We start from the raw sequence: 17,399 nt of genomic DNA on the forward strand, positions 1-17,399 counted from the left end.
TTTTTTCACATGTACCCCTTATAATATATATTAATTATGAACAATATAAAACTATATATGGATTATTGATATTAATAAGATTAATTTTGTAAAATTGTTATTATCTTTTATCCATTTATTAGTTTTCTTGATCTATGTAAAATAATATATTACAACTTTTTTTTTATAGATTATAAGTATCTTTCATAAGAGATGATTATGTTTGAGTTGGTAGGATTATTATGATTATTAAAACTCTCTTTTTAAATATTTAGCACACTAAATATATTAATATGAGGCTTATATGTATTTTATGTTTCTCAAATTTGGGTCAATTTTATTTTTGATCCTCATATTCAATCTTATTTTTTTAGCTCTTCAATTTTGAAAAATATTCTTCTAAAAAGCCAGAAAATGTTTCTTTAGTCTGCTCCAAAAAAAAATCCTATTACCCCAAAGTCAATCTGATATTTTTCTATGAAAAATGATTAAAAAAACATTTTAAAAAATAAATTCAAACTTAAAAGATAAAAAAATAAAATAATTGAAACCTAAAGAATTAAAAATATGTTTAAACCTTGAATTTGAGTCCTCTAAAGTGATGGTACACTTTAGAAAATAAAGTGCAATAATAATTGTTAATTCAAAAATTAAGAGCAAAATTTGTGATAAAATAATATATATATATATATATATATATATATATATATATATATATATATATAACAAAATATAAAAGTAATTATAATATTTTTTTAAAGATAATATATGTAACTATTATTTTTAAATTAATGATTATTATCACCCTTTATTCTCTAAAAGTGCACTTCCATCTTGAGGTGCCAATTAAATCCTTAAACCTTAATATAACAAATCAACTAGAAAAGGGGTAAAGAAAAAGAAAAAGAAAAGGAATGCGCCAAGCAACATCTGAATTTTCAAAAGGCAGTGTACGGACACAGAAAACAATGACAACGGTGTAAGCGCGTGGAGTGGAAATTTCCTAGCAAATTAACCAAATGACACTTATACAATTTCTTTTTTTCTTCATTTCACTCGGAACGCCATTTGTCTTTTAGTACCTTTGCCTAACTTTTTCAGTCATTGATTCTCCGAAGCCACTAGCACTTGATGATCTATATAGTATATAAATACATCACGATCGTGTAGTTCATGAGAATTGGTCTTCACCAATAACGAAGAAAAATTTCTCCTTGTTTGTACGGCACACAAGTGAGATCAAAGATGGAAAATATGCCACCAGGTTATCGTTTCTACCCCACAGAAGAGGAGCTGATTTCGTTCTATCTTCACAACAAGCTTGAAGGAGAAAGGGAAGACATGAATCGAGTTATTCCAGTCGTTGATATATACGACTACAACCCATCTGAACTCCCACGTAAAAATCTTATATATATATATATATATACATATATATTTCCCTCATCTCCCTCTTTCTCTTTTCATTTTTCTAATTTTTTTTTCCTTTCAATCAAAATCGAGCTTGACTTGAAAGCTATGGTACAAGTTGATTTATTGCATATATATAGAAGCAAAGCACATTCTGGATAATTTAAGGTTACATACTTTTCTTTTAATTTTTCTTAATGACTGTAATACCGTAAATGCTGTTGATATATTATTATTCTGTGATCAAGATTGGAGAAAAGGATATACAGTCCTTTTGGCTTCATGAAGATTGCTCATAAAATTAATATTGATAGATATATAGATATACACTAGTTTTGCGTAACTGACTGGTATATTTGATATTAAACATGATTTACTGAAACAAAGATATAGATGCATTGATATATTTTTATTTGGTGTTGAATTGCAGAAATTTCAGGAGAGGCAAGTATGAGAGACACGGAGCAATGGTTTTTTTTCATTCCGAGGCAAGAGAGTGAAGCGAGAGGAGGGAGACCAAAGCGTCTCACAACTACAGGGTACTGGAAGGCAACAGGGTCTCCTAATCATGTTTATTCTTCGGATAATCGCATCATCGGAATTAAAAGGACTATGGTTTTCTATAGTGGAAGAGCTCCAAACGGAACCAAAACCGATTGGAAGATGAATGAGTACACTGCCATCAAAACATCATCCTCTAGTCCCACGGTACCTTATATTTACTATACGTGTGTCTAAGAATTAGGGTTGGCTACATTTTAATTAGTTGCCTATTAATTTAATTTGTTAAATCTTCAAGGTTTATCTTCTCTACTCTCCATATTCTCTTCTTCCTTCTTCTCAAATATCAGAATTTGAGCACCCTTCTGAACAAAAAAATAAAATAAAAATTGAGCATTTTTATTTCTTACGAATGCATTGACACAGAGGCATTTCACTGAATTTTATCAACTAATAAAATAATAAAAACCAAAATAAATTGTGCTCGATCGTGATATTTCATAAGTATTTCGTACGAAACTAACTCGTACATTAAAAAAATTGATCATAGTACTCAATATTATTCTCAGTCGATAATTAACTTACAATTAATCAACCATTCAGTCAGAACAATTAGGTTTGAATTATATAGTATATACTATATATATAGCATGGAATTTCATGGATGCAGTGCAATTTTAAATATTTGTTACGTGACAGTGCAGTTTTATATATATATATTGTATACAGATCATATATAGTTGCACTTCTTAATATAACTAACCTTCTGATTCTACTATATATTAATTGCAGCTAAGGAAGGAATTCAATTTATGCAGAGTGTACAAAAAATCAAAGTGTTTGACAGCATTTGATAGACGACCACCGCCAAGGAGGGACACAGAAAGCTATTCGGGTGCTCAAAATGTAGAAGAGCAACAAAAGGGTTCAACATCATATGATGATTATCATCATAAAATGGTGGAGAGAAGTGCAACGTGTTCACCAGCAGAGAGCTCTTCCTCCGGAGACCATGACCAACCCCCTCTTCACGGTGAGGAAGCTACTCAAATGGATGTTGACAACAACGATGACCCTTTTTTGGATTGGGAGAAAGTGGATATGTTCTTGGGATCAGAACCATGAACACATCCAATCCAATCTATCTGTGCTTTGTTGGTATGCTACAACAAAGTTGACTCTCAAGTCTCAGCTACACCGATGACTGAATAAGTAGTAGGTTATGTTAATTAATTGTGTATGTCGCACCGCATGCAGAACAACTACTTTAAATATTTGTTAGATTTCTTGCTAGCTTTATAAAGTTGTGTATAGTGGCTAATTTGTCTGATAAATTATCACAAAGTCTTCATCTTGTGATCTATGGTACCAATATCTCCCCGTCTTCATGCAAATCCTTAGGAATCAAAGATTTGAACAAATTCTTCATTCATACGACGACAATCTAATATTAAACAAATTTCACCGACCCTTGTAATTTCTTTAGATTGTACATGATATCTTTTTTATTTTTAATGTTGATGTAGTGGTTAAAAAGACATGATATCATGTACAATCTCAAAATTCGGTAGGATTATTATTTAACTAGTTATTTGAGTTTGAACTAATCTGAGCATAAACTATTTTTCTAAAATTTTAGCAACACACTTTTTAATATATTATTTTGAACTCATATTTTTTATTATTAACTGAAATTTATTAGAAATTAAAAAAATATGGTCAATTTTCTTATTTCATAACTTTCATTAAAATTTTGTAATTTCTAATATATTTTAATTAATAATAAATAATGTGTTTAAAATCATTTCTAATATATTTTAACTAATATTTATCAATTCCAAAATTTTATTTTATGAATTAATCTTCATATACTTAATTATATTTATTTCGAATTAAATGCTTACATAAGTTTTTTTCTTCTTTCCATTAGAATTAAATAGGGAATCATTTACATGTATTTTTTTTAAAGAAGGGAATTATTTGCATGTCTTAAGTCGTTCTATGTATGCATAAAAAAAAGGTGTAACAAGGTTTGGTAAAGTTTTAGTTTACTTTTTTTTTATGAAAATTTTATTCATTATTTAATCATATATAATCAATTTAATAGAACAGTTTGAGTTTTAAATAACTATTCCTCTATCTTAAATTTTAGTTTAAGAAAGCATACATATCTTTATAAAGTTATTAATAACACTAATTATCATCATAACAAAATGTTCTATAACCAAAATATCCATAAAAGAATTAGAAAATAACTGAAAAAGACACCAATAAATAAGGGTGTTAATGGAAAAGTAATACTTTTCTGTTTTTATAGAAATGATAGATATAACAAAACATCTACCATAATTGATGGAGATAATTGAGTTCCCTAATATCTTCGTAATAATTTGATACTCTGATTATACATATGAAAAATACTTTATTAGAAGAGATAAAATCTACTTCAATTATCTTTAGGATTAATCTCATCACTTTTGGTTATGAAAAAAATGATAGATATTAAAAATCATATATCTTAAGGGTTGAAAATAAATTAAAACTTTTAAGATGATATATAAATTAAAATGTTTATCAAGGGGAGGATGCTTGTTGAAAAATTCATGTTACATGTGTTCAATTTTTATTAATATTTTTTTTTGAAATGGGTAAAGTATAGTTGTTGTTTTTTATGATTTCATACAAAATATGCAACCATGTTAAATTTATGACTCGTGTGCAACCTAGTTATAGTGTGAAAAGGATCATTTAATAACGTTAGACCTATTGATTTACAAATTGTAATAATCAGCTTTTTGATTTTTTTAGAGGTAATATTTCTACTGCGTTTTTCAAGTTTTATTTTTGTAATTTATCGCTTGATTTATCCTATGAATGTCTAATTATTGAATTAGACTACGTACTTGTCAAGTCTATGAATATGATCGTTGAACCAAGATCGTCGAACCAAGCAGACTAGCTTAGTTTTAACAGTTATGATTGCAAGTTAATTTTTCTATTTTTTAATTTTCAAATTATTCACAAAAATGTATTGTGATTTCCCTCTAACAACTTTTGAAACCAAGAAATTATTATACTTTTTTCTTTTCCTTTTTTCTCATTTTATTAAATATAAAACATTTATAATACTTTTCGAAGCATCTTACATAGATTATATATTTTTTTGTGAAATATTTTATAGTTATTTTTCAGTTTAGAAAATTTATTACCAAATGCAACCAATCCGTGACTGGTGAATAGAAAAGTATAAATAAAAATGGACAATATTAATTGGAGACGAAGGAACGGCGTTGACTTGGACACAGACCCGAAGCCTCTACACTAAAAAGTCTATCAAGTTTTTTTTTTCTTTTTCTAAATTTATTGGAAATATGTATTTTGTCGAAGCTAATGGATTGACCTCCCTAAAAAACGTCATTAATGGTCCTTGGTGCATCTCAAAACCCTAAAACCTAGCTCCACTTGACGACAAATCGTGTTGAACTCTACCCCAGCAAACAGAAGTAAGCACCTTAAGGACCACCGAACTTTTAATGCAGTGGGGACATTTATGAATGATGACAACCCATAATATCAATAGGATTGCTAATGTTAAAGATAAATGGATTGACATACAACCTCTATCTGGTCGAAATAGTAGGCTACAATTGGGGTATGGAAGTGTCAAAATAATTGCGGGTTACACTATTAAGCTGTTTTGGTAGAGAAAAAGGAAATAAAGAAGAAGAAATAGGTAGAAAATAAATGGAGATTGATAAGAGAAACAAAATAAAAAAACACATGCAGGGAAAATATGAATGGCTTGTTTTAGAGAAATTAGAAGAAAAATAGAGTACGTGAAAATAAATTTTCAGTTTGCTTGGCTTGAAAGAAAGAAAAGACAAGAAATTAGTACCTTAAGAAAATATCATTTTACCCTTCATGTTTTTACTATTTCAATCCAAATAATCGATTATATGCACCATATATAATCAATTAAGGAATTTTGTATAATTAATTATATGGTCACGCCATATAAATAATCAGCCTTTTTATCCCTGGTCGAATTTGTTTTTTTCCCCTTAATTAATCGATTATATGCTTGAGAACACATTGCAATTGCATGATCTTTTGAATACATTTGTACTCCACACTAATAAGCCATGTCTACTTCCACCATTGATTCTACTTACGTGAGAGAGTGAAGCAGCAATTAGCGGGAGAGAGTGAAGGCAACACTGCGTGAAGTTCACGAGGGAAGATGCATAAGAGCCGAATTTCTTTGCATTCAATCGTGGAATTTTTTTTGTATGAACCCCACACAGATTTTAAAATTTTCATTTCTATTTCTTTGATACCAAACGACAGAAATTCATAAACGCATCTCACTTCTCTTCCCTTTCCATACTTTTTTCTAATTTGGATGCTACCAAACAAAGCGTTCAAGTATTAGCCAAATGCAATAAACAATGGCACATTGAATTTTGAGGCTTTTACTTTTTAGAGTTAGCTATCGTCACAAATTGTTTGTTTTTGCTTTAGTACGCACATACGTCAATTAGCATATTTGAGATTACGTATTTATTGAAAAGTAATGTTATGTTACCACAAATTCTCCTATTGATCCTTTTATCATTTTATAAAAAAATATTAATTGAGCAAGTAAGACATTCTAATATTTTTTTTTTTACAAACACATTTTCTAATATAGTATACTTTCTATAACACATATTTTATTGAGTTTAATGTCTATGCGTTAATGGTGTAAAATATTCTTACAGTATCATTTAATCATAAATTATTATTTAAAATAATTACTTTAAGATAATTATTTTAAAAATTAATAAATTTATTTTTTTTCTTAAATAAAATAGTAAATCCGTTTAATTAATTTCTTAAAAATTATTATTCCATTGAGGTGTTGAAAGTTTTTTTTCCATAAAGACTACGAACATCAATAAATTAGTTACTTGTTGAATCAAGTATACCAAAACATATTTACTTCCCATAAATATATTATTTCTCCCGTTTTATTATAATTATCATATAATAATAGTCATTTTAAATTTTTCAATGTAACATTAATTATGTTTTCACACATATATTACTTATATTATTAATGATGAGAAAAAAAAATAAATGAATTAATATTGATATAAAGTTAATTTTATAAAATATTTTTTTTTCATCTATTTTTTTACGTAAAAATTGACATAATCATTAAATTGATGTTTATTTGGAGTAAATATTTTACAATAAAAGTTTTAATATCTCATTAAAAACTAAAAACATCAATATATATATATATATATATATATATATATATATATATATATATATATATATATATATATATATATATATATATATATATTAAATATTAAAACATGAGTCTTTTCAAAACAAAGGAAGCATTAATAAAAGGCAAAACCACGATACTGTACAAATGTGCATGACATGAGATTGGCAGCCAGAACAATAACAAAAGCAAATGTGTCTCCATTACGCCCCTGCATACAAAATAAAAAAGGAGTATTTAGAATAATTTTTTTAATAAATTTGCAGCTTTCAATTGTATACAACGTAATATATATAGTGTCACAATGATCACGTGCAGATTTCCGAAGCTACCAGGAAGTCTCTAAAAAAAATAGCAACCATGGATTTATCTAACACGGACTCATCTATCATAGCCATATATAATCAAATTTTTAGGGTTTGGATAGGACCCAACCAAACTCTCGCTAGGGATAACATAGAACATGACATTCATCCATTAACGCGTTACGTTTTGAATATTTGATTCTGATATATATGTACAAGTAAAGGGCTGCAAAAAGAGAGTACTGGATCCTATTTGTCCCCAAGAAAAGCATTCATTCGCTTAAAGAATTTCTCATTACTTACTACTATAGATAGTGTTGACTGAAACATCTCGTTCACTCTCGCTCTCCTCAAGGTCAAGGTCAAGGTCCCTCCTATCAATCAAGTTAAAACAATTACTAAAGCATAAATTTTAAGTGCATCAATAGAAATATTTTATAAAGTAAAAAAATCATATTTTTTTAAAAAAAGTTACATTTGACAATAAAAAGTCTAATATATAATTTTTCATTTAAAATAAAATATATTCTTAAAAATGTATATATGTTTTTTCGTTTGACAAATTTACTAATTGAATCACACATAGTGCGTCTCTGATGATATCCCATATAAGACGTAGTTCAGATTATTTAACCAGGTCAAAAATCACGAAAGATGCAAAAACAAAACTAGATAGATATAGCTTTAGGAATAACGTGCGACAAGTGTCATTGACATTAATTCAATTTAGTTAAACATGGAAAATCACATTCGGAACGTAGAACCAAACAGCTATTATCTATTTCACTGACCCAATATTATACAATTTTCGTTGCAAAGTTTTTTTTTAAATTTTTTACATCAAATTTTAATAAAAATCAGTTTAGAAAAAAATGACTCCTAAATTAAATTAATGTAACTAATTTTTAATCAATATAAAATTATTTTTTCTTATATTAGAAATCAAAGAGAATATGAATAGTTAGAGTTATTCAGTTCACTTGCAAGTACGAGGAAGTCCCCTCAAGCCAAACAAACCTAGTGTAAAATAGTAGTAGCATGGTTGAATAATTGTTGGAAAATATAGCGAAAATGCAAACTAATAATTCAAAACTCGATTACTGACCGGAAGAATTGATAGTTGGAATTGCACTTGCATGCTGGACCAAGAAGAAGTGAAATATGCTATCACTTGCTAGTTGAGAGTGTATTAACGCGTTGAAATCATCATGTTGGACTCAATAAATCAAAGCGTCAGACATAAATCATAAATCATTCATTACGTACTAAATTAATGAGACTCTCTCTCTCTCTCTCTCTCTCTCTCTCTCTATATATATATATATATTCATTTAATTAAGTAGCTTCCAAGTAACTGCATATATGACTTGAGTCTGTAAAGTGTGTTGATTGATGACGTACAGCACTAGACCGTCTCTCCACCAATTAAATGAAAATAAATAATAATGGGACAGGATACTTAGGGTTCACTAAAAAAAATAATGGGACAGGATCAAATTACAGGTCTCTCATTAACTATTATTCTATTTAATAAATTTTAAGTAAATAATTTTATTTTAAAATTTATTATTAGATTGAAATTTATTTTTACAATGTGCATAAATCACGTATGTATATATATATAAATTTAAATTTATTTAGTACTTCATTTATAGATACCAAAACTAGTATAATTATATTTTTTTTTAAATATACTAAAATACAAATTATTTGATTATATTAAACGATTTTTTAGTAACTTTTGTGTTTTTAAAACACTAACTAAAATAATGTTTTTTAAAGTGTTAGATTTTAGTTTCTAATTTTTTATCTTAATATATTTAACTAATTTTCTATTTATCCTTTTAAATAAATATTAATTTTATTATTTTTTTATCATTTTATATTTTTAATTACTTTAATAGTTAATATTAAAAATACTTATGATCTAATAAACTAATTTTTTAACTTTCATATATAAGATAACTTTTCAGTTTTTAACTAATTTTTTAGTTAATCTTCCTGAACATATCGTGTATCGTCCATTCATTTTTAATTAACTAATCAAACATCATGTAACAAAGAGTTATACAATGATCAACAAAGAGTTCCCAACAAAATAACTGTGACCGACCTACATGCATGGTACCAACCAGCCCCAACCCCATTTACTCCAAAAAGTTCCCGAGACTAAACCAAGGGCATTACTCCACATGCATGCTAGACTTGCCACCTACTACAAAGGCATTACTCCAATTGTTTACATTAATGATGTTGACATTTTTTGTGTGAGCTCAAATAGATTTTTTTTTTAGTGGAGGATAACGTGGTTTAGATAAAATATATATATATTAACATTTATATTCATGACATTGCTAAATAAAAAAATAATAATAGTTCATGTAAATAAATGTTGTTACATACCTTAATGAGAAATGTAGTTTTGAAAATAGTATTTTCATTTTGTTTCAATGTAATTAGTCTCGTAAGTGAGAAAACAAAATGTTAGGACTCGGGTTTTCTTTTTATTCTCTTTTCTCATTTTTTCGCTTATAAGTACAGTATATCCTAGTGGAAGAAGTTCTGTTCGCTACCCCAATTCTCTTTCCTATACATTTTTCTACTCGAATTCTATGAAAACAAGCATACGCATGTTCCTTTTCCTGCATATTATTATTTTATTTTCAATATAGATTGACTAGATCGTAAGTAAATTTGTCTTTGAATAAAAAAAAACATTATTGTATAGAATGTTACATCATTGTAAATATTTTAACATGCAAATGTAAGAGCGTCATGTCAATATTTTTTTTAATTATCAAAGTAAAATTAATAAATGAAATAGAATTGTACAATTAAAATAGTGTGAGGTTCAATCAATTCATGGAAAAAAATTGAAGGGACAAAAATTTGCAAAATTACAACAATAAAGGGACCAAAATGCAATTATGTTTTTGTTTTTATTTATTAGAGCTTGAGGATTATAGGATAACAAAGATGGGTTAGAAACTTTTTTTTATATAAATTTATGGCAGTTATTTTTTTTTTTGTTTTACAATGCCAATTTTAGTTTTGTAGCAATTTATAAAGCATTGGATGTAAGGACATCGGACGACTTTAGTTGGCAAAGACTAAAAGGATTAAAAATTATAATTATATGAACCAAAATGAAATGTTTTAAACAATAGGAAATAATAGAAAAAAAATTATTATAACTTTAGGGATTAAAAGGATACTTTTTTTAGAGAAATTAAAAGGATAATTAAACCTTAGATTTTTGTACATAAATTAAACCTGGGATTAAAATATGTTGTAAGAGAAAATTATTGTCAAAGGCTGTGATCAAAGTGGTCCACATTCTACACCAAGTCCATAAGCTGTTCAAGTCTCATAAAATCAATTGGTGAACCGACTTGAGACCAAGTCCTGAAAACATAGAACTATTTCCTTCCAGAATAAAAGCAACTGTAATTTGCATACCACTATCAAGGAAATCTCACCTTATATTTTCTATTTAGTCCACAACAACTTAATTTTATCAGTCTCTGAAAAAAATTGTCATGTCATGTTTTGTTTACCAACCCCAACATACACGACGTCCAGCAAACGCTCATCGATATATCACGCCAATCCTAAATTTTTGAACTATCCTTAATTGGTTTAATCTAAAGAGACATTTTCTACTTAAATGTTTCACACACCTAATTTATCAGAAATTGAGGGAAGATGAATATAAAGGATAACATATGACTATAAAAAGTAATCGTATAACCACAAATATGGGTTCATCTGCGTGTAGTCGTGTACAAGAGCATTTGTGTGTGCAGAAACATATACATAGTGTTGTTAACAGAATTATTATACAACGTTATACACACCTTATGAACAATATAGAAACCAATGAAGTCAAATGTCACGTGTTCTCCAAAAATCAAAATTACCACAAATATCTTACTTTAACGAGAATACAAATTGACAAAAAATGAAATTACAGGAGAGCTTTACAGAGGTTTGAACATACATTTATTTTTCCATGGATGTCGTAAGTTTCACTATCTGGTTTCCCTTTTTACGGGTAAGAAACCCTAATGACTAGCAGGATGTCAGAACTTTGTGGATTTCGCTATTACCAATCATCATCAAGGCTGGCTTGGTGGAAACATAAAACAGTACATATAAATATGAAGAATGATACAAGCTCAATGAGCATCGCGCCTGTCTCAATCATATGAGCGTGCTTGAGAATGATAGGAATGGCTAAGCTCCCAACAGCTGATGCTCCAGTCAAAAATTTTGCAGCATCTATCCAACTGCAACATAATATCAGGTATTACATTCACAATTGACAACAAGTAATCTTTAAATAAAATTGCCCCTGCATTCTTATTAAATTGAAAAAGGTTTATATAAAAGCAACACCCATCACATACATGTATACATATGAATATTAGTAACGCAAAAGCCAATTGCATGGATATTGTTTCTACATAAAATCAGAGAACTTTTCTGAGCTCTAAATGGCAACAGATACTTACCCACCACCATCACGGGTCATTAGAAATTGAGTGGATCCACCTCCAAAGAATAAGCAAGGCATAGGAACCAGCACATACATCAGAGCTGCAGGTACAATGTTCTTACAATTAAAATTTCTGAACAAATATACAAGACATTCCAGTTTAAAAAACTATAATTTACCTGATAACATTGGCCACCAATTGTTATATATTGCACATGCCTGCCACAGCAAATAGAAAACAAATGGAACACACTTAATACTTGAAAGTGAATGTGCATTCAACAGATCAGATGAGTCATGAACCACTATAGAGTTCACATTCAATATTTCAATTGATCATGTATCAACCATATCATCATAAAAAATATCTATACTATGGAATTCACATTCAATATTTCAATTGGATCATGTATCAACCATATCATCATAAAAAATATCTATTTTGAACACATAATCATCTTTTTTTTCACTGTTTTAAGTGTTTAACCCAAATTTGGCCCATAGAATGTAGGCTTCACTATGCATTCCATAAAATTATTTTTACCATACACATCCTTGAAACCTCCAAGTTTAAGTAATCAGAAAAGAAAAAACAAATTCAATAGTGTCTCTAAAATTATCTTGCATAAATTATGCTGAGGCAATAACGTGTTCTCCTCTTCCACTCAAATTTGATAATTATAAAATTTAAAATCCAAGACATAAAGATTAGATAACCCACCAACAATCGTGTTAGAATTTAAAAAGTTCCCCATATGTGATCATAGTCTCACACTCTCACAAGACTCCAATAGAGTGCTACTTCATGTAAATTTTGCTTCACTAAATATTTATGCTCTCTATATCCTTTTTGTCCTATATTCATGCAAGCTTATTAAATTTTAAAATTACAACCATTCTCATTCCATTTTGTGCCCCATCAATCAATCAAAATTAAACTTAGAATAATAAAAAAAACAAACATAATACTTCAAAATTGGCCAAACCAAAGTTGGAGGAAACATAATTGTGAGAGGGGGAAAATGTACAGAGATTACTCATTTCATTTCAAGAATTTAGGGCAAACACAATTAGTCTCATTGTGAAAAACATACCAGAATCTGAAGCAAAATGCTAGCTGAAAACATAAAAGCCAACCCAGCAAGGCTGCAAGTCCAGGAAAGAGATCGTTAAAAGTTGATTTACCTTATATTAGAATATAATCAATCATGCTACAAAACTCAGAGAGTTTAGCTTTACACTTACACTGTAAAGATGAGAACAGTCCCAGAACACCAATTTGTAAATCAGATACAGGACAGAGTCAGTAACATGATTAAAATCATATACAGTGAGGAATTAAAAAAAAAAAAGTGCTGCATAAATTTTACAACATTTCACAGCAGTATAATCTCCAAAAGTACAAATGAAATAAATGATAATAAATATAACGAGTGGGATTTAGCTACACTAACTCTGGATTAAAAAATTAACTAGAGATTTTAACAGCTTCATAGTTTGTTAAATATGTATATGTATACCTATCGAAGTCTCTCAACTCTTGATTAACAGTTATATCCTCTAAAATGCACTCCTCTCACTTTGGAGAAGCCAAATCCCTTGGGGGTGATGGCGATCTGCGACACACACATGCAGGGGACTAATTTGAACCTCTAATCTTACCATCCAAGCTAAACTGTAACATGTGTTTTACATTCTTACTTCTTTGGACTTGAACTTAATATTGCAAATTTACAAGCATCACCCAAGTGTCGATGACGTGAGCAGCATAAATTTCCAATTTTATTACAGCCTGGACCCCGTACTGATTAAAATCAACAATTTACTCGAAAACCCGTCTGCGGAATTGTATGTTCCTTGAGCAATTTCATTAATCTTCACGAAGCGACCTAACAGAGAGGCGAGTCTTTCTTTGTATGCCCTAATTTGATTAATCTGTCGGGAACCCAATGAATTGCTACGGGAATTTACTATTTATAACCCTAAACGAATTGTGAGTGAGTTTAGTTTAATCCGTTTGTTGTAAAGAAACCTAATTAGAGTACTAAAGAGAATTGCGAAGTGGAGAATGGAGAGTGTGAGCAGAAAGCACGTACCGTGTACTGTCATCGCCATGCCTGAGAAGGGACCTTATGTCGCTCGCCGGCTCGCTCGCTCGCCTCTCCCGATTGCAAATACCGAACAAAGATTTTCTCCGGCGGAATTTTGACCCTCCCTTTTTCCTTCCACTTTCGAGCTATTTTCCGTTATAGAACGGGGGCACGAAACAATTAAGAAAATAAATTTTAGTCATCTTATAATTTATTATTTATTATGTTAGGATTAGGTTTTAACGTGTATTTCACATAAAAATATTTATTTTTATATGATTATTTTTTAAATTAAATATTTTAAATGTGTAAATTCTATTTTAATTGAGTTTTATAATAAATATATAAATCATATTTTAATAGGTATATATATTATTCGTGTAAAAGCTTTGTATTGTTAGTCAATTAAAAATTATTTATATATAATTTTCAAAATAATTATTATAAAAATGAACAAACATATATAACAGTTATCATGTAAAAAAATTATACGGTCAATGTTATTTATTTTTATACCTAATAATTTAAATTGTGAATTAGGATTAATTTAATTATTAATAATTATTTTATAAAAGTTGTCAAAACTCAATTCAGAGAAAGGGGTGAAAAAAATAGATGAAAGGAATAAACAATTAAAAAATCAAAATATATAGATAAGGATAAAAAAAAAAGTAATTTTGCATGCTTGAGAGAGAGAGAAAAAATTGGTTCCTCACAGGAATAATAAGGAAAATGCACATAAAGAGAAAAGGGGAAAAATATTAAGATTTTTAATTTTTTGGGGTCCAAACTATAAGTATTTCTTACCAGAAATCCTTTAATTATTGATTAAGTTGTAACGATTTCGTATCATAGCACACACTGGTTAAGAATGTTTAACTGATACAGTGAAGGTGGTGATATTTTTTGCTTCAAAATAATAATTGACATTTTTGATTTTTTTTCTATCACTTTTCTTAGTTTATGATATCATTAATAGATATAGTAAAATTGTTCAACCACCAATTTATTTAGCCAAGTGTCAATTATGGTGCAGTGGGATCCATTTTTTTTTTTCATTTTTCTCTTTCAATTACTTTCTTTTATTTCTCAATCCTTTTTTTTCATTGTGCAAAACACAAGTTTATTTTCTAGTTCATCATATTTACATTACTTTTTAAGTGATTATCAAGTACATTAATTAATTGGTACGGTGCATAATTATTTTAACTTAATCATAGTCTTACTTTTATTAGAACATTTCTAACGATAAATTACCTTGAAGTAAGACAAAGTTAAAATTGAAAGTTAAAAATCTTAAAGCATAGCCAACCGAAACTGAAAAGCAAAAAGCATGCCCTCATTAGCTTTTGAGATAAACGTAGTTTGGAGTAAAACTCAAATGGATGAATTACTTTCAGGGGTTGCCAAACATCTGTCCAAACTAAGTTTTGTGTTTTAAAAGCATGTTTGAGGCTGCCCGTAGGAGAACCAAACATGCTCTTATTCTTTAAGGTGTTAAGGTTATAACTGAAATTTTAGGATCATAGTTACTTTCTAGCTAGTCGTGACAATACATTTTGACACAACATCTATTGTTGCTTTAATTTTTGTAAGCTATTATTTTAAATACGTGTCTATATGAAAAACAATGAACGTTAAACAATAAAAAAAAGATAGTAATGCACAATCGATCTCAAATGCAATATTTAAAATTAGATGTTCTAACATTATTAAGTTAATTATTTCAATTAGCACATTAGGCATAAAAAAAAAGCCACAAAAATTACACTTTGAGTAGCTGTAAGTTCAAGAAAGCAAGGGCAATCCAATCCATCTGCACTGGGGACCAACGCACGTGATTGATTTCAACTGATGAAGCCTACCACATCACAACCATTCCCTGAAGAGAACCCTATGTCCATCACCTCCCAAATGAAGGCCCTTGCATCATCACTAAGAGAGCACAAATGTCTTCCAGAATCTGGGAACACCATGGCATAGCATTAACACGTGTTATATGTTTACTTAGGACCATAAATGGTGTGGTCGGTCGCCTAATATCCAATATCACCACCATGTTGTTGTCTAGCTTGACCATGGCCACGAACCTTGGGTCACTTTTATTCCATTCAAACGAAGCAAGGGACAACCATGCACTGCATTTTCATATATTATGGTCGATTTCTCTTTGTCTCTTAAATCAAACACCCTCACAGAACCATCACCTACGCGGAAGCAAAGACATCATCAAACCCACCCCATGAAATGTCATACGCTTCTTTATAATTGTGCCTTTGTGGCTTCCATCTCAATGATTCTGCACTACTACAAAAATATTTTCAAGGGAAAAAAAAGGGAAAAAAAATGAGATGAGTTTCTGTATAAATTAATGAGTTATTTATTAATTAATTTATAGAAGTTGTCTCATATAATTTTTTTAAAAATGAGAGGGTATTTATAAATTAAATAATAATTAATTAATTAATAAATAACTCATTTTAATTTGTAAAAAATTTATTTCATTTTTTTTCTTTTAAAAATGTTTATAGAAAAATTTATCCAAACATACCTGTTCTTCCAAATGGTGCATGTTGTGTGTACCCTAGAATTGGCTATAAAAGGTTATCAAACACGACCCAATCAAAGGAGGTAATAGCCGAGTGGTCACTAACTTTGTTACCAACTAGAGGGGATTTTGTTGAATTTGGTCTTTGTGGATTTCTCATAGTCTTAGGTTGTCGCCTGACGTGGCAACGAGGTCAGGATTCGTGTCACCTCGTAAGGGTGGTTGAGCACCAAACGAGGGTCGGAGGTGAAGTTGAACGTGTCGTGGTTGAAGTGATGGACAAGCTCAACCTTGTTGGTGTAGTGTTCCAAGTAACTACCAATGGCAAAGCGGGGGCTTTTGTCGCGGCGCATTGACCATGCTAGAGAGGATATTAGCCACTGAGCAACGTGGTGTGCACGCCTTGCTTTGGCTCTGTATGTATGACTTTGCATGGTAAAGTTATTAACTTCAATGGAATCCATGGAAAGGCCAAGTAATAACTTCTGCATGGTAGATTAATTGGCATGTGCAGATTACAAATTCGGTTTTGGTTTTCGTTTTAAACTATGGTTTATTACATTAGATATATGATATATATTATAGGATTAGATAACTAGCTTTTAGTTTGTTTCAATTAGAACAATAATGATTAATTATGTTGAAAATTGGTTAACAAACTAACTAATTTTCAACATAAAACTAATTTTTACAATTATTCTAACCCAAACCAACTATTTTAGTTCGATCCTAATAGTATGATATTGCACAATTTATGTGTAAATTAAGTATTATTTATAATCTTGCTCCA

At 29.2% G+C, this 17,399-nt stretch overlaps 2 protein-coding genes and 1 pseudogene across 2 annotated transcripts; 1 reads left to right on the top strand and 2 right to left on the bottom strand.

Moving 5' to 3' along the window:
- The first annotated feature begins 1,049 nt into the window (after positions 1-1,049).
- On the top strand, positions 1,050-3,360 carry LOC114399569 (NAC domain-containing protein 90-like). Its single transcript, XM_028361767.1, has 3 exons — positions 1,050-1,378; positions 1,820-2,097; positions 2,683-3,360. The coding sequence occupies exons 1-3, from the start codon at positions 1,225-1,227 to the stop codon at positions 3,013-3,015; spliced, it is 765 nt and encodes a 254-aa protein (XP_028217568.1). The 5' UTR covers positions 1,050-1,224; the 3' UTR covers positions 3,016-3,360.
- A 7,930-nt stretch (positions 3,361-11,290) lies between these two features.
- On the bottom strand, positions 11,291-14,241 carry LOC114398388 (vacuolar protein sorting-associated protein 55 homolog). Its single transcript, XM_028360573.1, has 5 exons — positions 14,068-14,241; positions 13,066-13,117; positions 12,151-12,190; positions 11,988-12,072; positions 11,291-11,762 (listed from the first exon to the last, which is right to left on the bottom strand). The coding sequence occupies exons 2-5, from the start codon at positions 13,096-13,098 to the stop codon at positions 11,579-11,581; spliced, it is 342 nt and encodes a 113-aa protein (XP_028216374.1). The 5' UTR covers positions 13,099-13,117; positions 14,068-14,241; the 3' UTR covers positions 11,291-11,578.
- A 1,585-nt stretch (positions 14,242-15,826) lies between these two features.
- LOC114398867 lies at positions 15,827-17,100 on the bottom strand (annotated as a pseudogene).
- Between the last annotated feature and the right edge of the window lie 299 nt (positions 17,101-17,399).

This window comes from Glycine soja, chromosome 19, assembly GCF_004193775.1.
Source record: "Glycine soja cultivar W05 chromosome 19, ASM419377v2, whole genome shotgun sequence".
NCBI classification, from domain to species: Eukaryota; Viridiplantae; Streptophyta; class Magnoliopsida; order Fabales; family Fabaceae; genus Glycine; species Glycine soja.